The 3,476-nt window shown below is 49.9% G+C and overlaps 1 protein-coding gene across 3 annotated transcripts in view; it reads right to left on the bottom strand.

Annotated features, from left to right (window-relative positions):
* Positions 1 to 402: 402 nt before the first annotated feature.
* The window catches only part of LOC129694817 (tuberoinfundibular peptide of 39 residues-like), a 6,860-nt gene continuing 3,786 nt past the window's right edge, over positions 403 to 3,476 (bottom strand). Inside the window, exons 1-3 of one of the 3 annotated variants that reach the window (XM_055631578.1) lie at positions 2,744 to 3,465; positions 2,385 to 2,494; positions 403 to 740 (exon numbers count right to left, since the gene is read on the bottom strand). In XM_055631578.1, the coding sequence (XP_055487553.1) occupies positions 515 to 740; positions 2,385 to 2,491 (333 nt within the window). In that variant the 5' untranslated portion in view covers positions 2,492 to 2,494; positions 2,744 to 3,465 and the 3' untranslated portion in view covers positions 403 to 514. Of the gene's footprint in view, positions 741 to 2,384; positions 2,513 to 2,743; positions 3,466 to 3,476 lie in introns of those variants that run through there. The other 2 variants (XM_055631577.1, XM_055631576.1) reach the window with 2 other exon arrangements.

The following is a 3,476-nucleotide window of genomic DNA, read 5'->3' as shown; positions in this document are numbered from 1 at the left end:
ACCTGCCCGCACCTGTTAGCCCAGAGCCGCCCACCGTGCCACCACATCAGTGAGAGTAAAAGCAACACAGGGGACTGACTGACTGACTGACTGGTGTTGAGACATTTATTGAGTTCAGCAGGTAAACAAATGTATGAGCTGGTGTCCCTTCCAGGACTACTGACCAATCAGCTGCTGAGCTGGAATCCGCTGGAAGACGGCTGATCAATCAAGGTCGACGTGGGATCCACTCAGGGATTTGACCAATCAGCAGCCCTGGAATCTGCTTGAGGAGATTGACCAATCAGCTGCCGATGCTGGGATCTACTCGGGGGCGATGGACCAATCAGCATCCTACCAGGAAGCGGCTGAGGGACCAATAGGCAGCCCTGGGATCCATTCGGGGATTTTTGACCAATTTTTGACCAATCAGCAGCCCTGGGATCCACTTGGGGGCTATTGACCAATCAGCAGCCCTGGGATCCACTCGGGGGCTACTGACCAATCAGCAGCCCATCAGGGAGCGGCTCCGGACCTACTGACCAATGACCAGGCGGCTCATCATGGTTTTCAGCCACTGTTGCCGCTGCACGGCCGCCAGGAACCTGTTCCTCTCTCGGAAGGCCACGTCATCCGCCACCACCGTGCTCCTCCACACCGCCTGCCCGCTGCTCACCCCCGCACCCAGCGAGGGGCAGCTAGGGCCGGGCATGACACCGGGGGCAACACGCTCCATCAGCCCCCGCTCCCCGCTCACACACCTGCAGGGGGAGGGACAGAGAGACAGACAGAGAGGGATATATTCCTGCACAACATCCACCGGGAGCTCACCGACCCTGGGGCAGCGGCTGTGGGCAACACTCATGTACCATAGAAACATAGACAATAGGTGCAGGAGTAGGCCATTCGGCCCTTCGAGCCAGCGCCACCATTCAATGTGGTCATGGCTGATCATCTAAAATCAGTACCCCGTTCCGTCTTTCTCGCCATATCCTTTGATTCTGTTTGCCCTAAGAGCTAAATCTAACTCTCTCTTGAAAACCTGCAGTGAATTGGCCTCCACTGCCTTCTGTGGCAGAGAATTCCACAGATTCACAACTCTCTGGATGAAAAGGTTTTTCCGCATCTCGGTCCTAAATGGCCGACCCCTTATTATTAAACTGTGACCCCTGGTTCGGGACTCCGCAAACATTGGGAACATTTTGCCTGCATTTAGCCTGTCCAATCCCTTAAGAATGTTATATGTTTCTATAAGATCTCTTCTCATCCTTCTAAATACAAAGCCCAGCCGACCCATTCTTTCATCATATGTCAGTTCTGCCATCCCGGGAATTAACCTGGTGAACCTACGCTGCACTCCCTCAGGGCAGCTGGAGATCAGGAGGAGGGAACGGGGCTCTTGAAGGGCACCGAGCTGGGTCAATCCCCGCGGCCTGATGAGATCCATCCCGGTTATTAAGAGAGGCCACATAGAAGATTGTGGGCGCATTGCCAAATATCTCTGCATATTCACCAGCCACACGCGAGGACCGGGAGGACTGGAGAGTGGCCTCATCATAGGGTGAGCCAGAGGATGAAGATGCCATCTGGGGTGACTTAGTCTTTTGGAATAGAAACATAGAAGTGACTTACTCATAGACGGTAAAGCGTTGTATTGGCATAGACGGCAAAGCGTTGTATTGGCATGGCGATATATATGTGTGTATGTGTATGTATGGATGTGTTTATATATATATATAGAAAATACACACACACACACACACACACACATATATATATATAAACTTAATAGGATCATATATATTATACATGATACATATATGGGAAGGAACTGCAGAAGCTGGTTTACACCGAAGATAGACACAAAATGCTGGAGTAACAGTGGGTCAGACCGCATCTCTGGATCGAAGGATGGGTGAGGTTTTGGGTTGAGACCCTTGTTCAGACAATGCAACCTTGACCAATCTCTCCTTATAACATTCAACCTCCCTAAGTTACTGTATATATATAGTGTGTGTATACAGACACACATATATCTATAATACACGCACATTCGTGTATATAAATATTTATATAAACAGTCACTTTGGGAGGTCGAATGCAACAAGGAGCGATTGGTCAAGCTTGCATTTGCTTTTGTGAGAGATCGGAGGTTCAGACATAGATAGGATAGACAGTCAGAACATTTCCCCCAGGGTGGAAGTGCGAATTACCGGAGGCAGTGGGAGGGGCAGCGTTTACGTGAGGTGTGCGGACCTCTCCCTCTTATCACTTCCTGAATGAGCCCAGCTCCCGGCCGCTCCGTCCCGATCCCATCCCACCGACGGCTAGTGAGACCCCGCGCCGGGTGTGGGTCGCCCCGGGCTGGGGTAGCGGTGGAGAGGGGGCTCGGGGGACCACTGTACCTGCGGATGTGTCCGGCTGATGCTGGAGCGGGCCCGGTGCCCGGGGGCGGCACACAGCTCAGGATCAGCGCTATCAGCAGCGCCCGGCAGCAGCAACAAACCTCCATCACCTGCGGGCGGACAAGACACTTCTTCACATGTTTAAATTAGAATGTTTTATTTGTAATTGTCTACTGTACAGTATATCGTGTTGTTACTTGCGAGCAAAGCACCAAGGCAAGTTCCTTGTGTGTATAGGGGGGTGTGCACGTAAGGTCACTGGGTCATAGGGCTTGACGCACGGAGCCGATCAATCCATCTGGAGGACATCCGTAACCTCCGGTATATGTTATTAATGCAAGAAACGCGTAATTTCCTACCTGTTAAAAACAGCCAAAATGTTGAACTTTTGCGCTGTAAAAATTGTGGAAGTCGGGGTAAGTGTGAGAGACATGTACCCAACTTCAGAATTCCAAACGTGAAGCGAAATGAAGGTAAAGAGAAGCGAGAACTGAAGGGACAACAGCAGCTAAAGTGCTTGGCGAACATTGGCCGTGCAGATATCGGAATTGAAAATATTGGGAATTATCGCGTTTGCTCACTGGATCAACAGTAAGGCATTATTTGTGGTTTTTCTTGATTCCTTTGGTATCTAAAAAGTTTCAGAAGTGGTAAATCTGGCTGTAAATTTTGCTTCAGAGGCGTTTTCCTTTTGTATGTAAAATCCCACTTGAGAACCATGGGCGATTTTAACATTTTAAATGTTTTGCCTTAGTTGATGAAATGCAGTGAGCAAACGGCCAATGTTCGCCAAGCACTCTGGCTGTTGTTGTCCCTTCAGCTCTCGCTTCTATCTACCGTCATTTCTCCTCACTTTTGGAATTCTGAAGTAAGCTAAATGTCCCTCACGATTATCCCGATTTACATAATTATTTACAGCGTAAAAATTGTCAATTTCGGCGGGTTTTACCGGGCCCGCTACGCTGGGAACCTGCAGTTCATCGCGTGTACGTGGAGCGTAGCAAAAGTACGGGTCATGGGTCGTAACCCGACTGCCGTGAAACCTCCCTATACATTCTAGGCTAATAACATGTATTCAGTTCAACTCAGGCG

This window comes from Leucoraja erinacea, unplaced genomic scaffold (assembly GCF_028641065.1).
Source record: "Leucoraja erinacea ecotype New England unplaced genomic scaffold, Leri_hhj_1 Leri_80S, whole genome shotgun sequence".
NCBI classification, from domain to species: domain Eukaryota; kingdom Metazoa; phylum Chordata; class Chondrichthyes; order Rajiformes; family Rajidae; genus Leucoraja; species Leucoraja erinaceus.
This window is presented reverse-complemented; position numbering and strand designations above follow the sequence as displayed.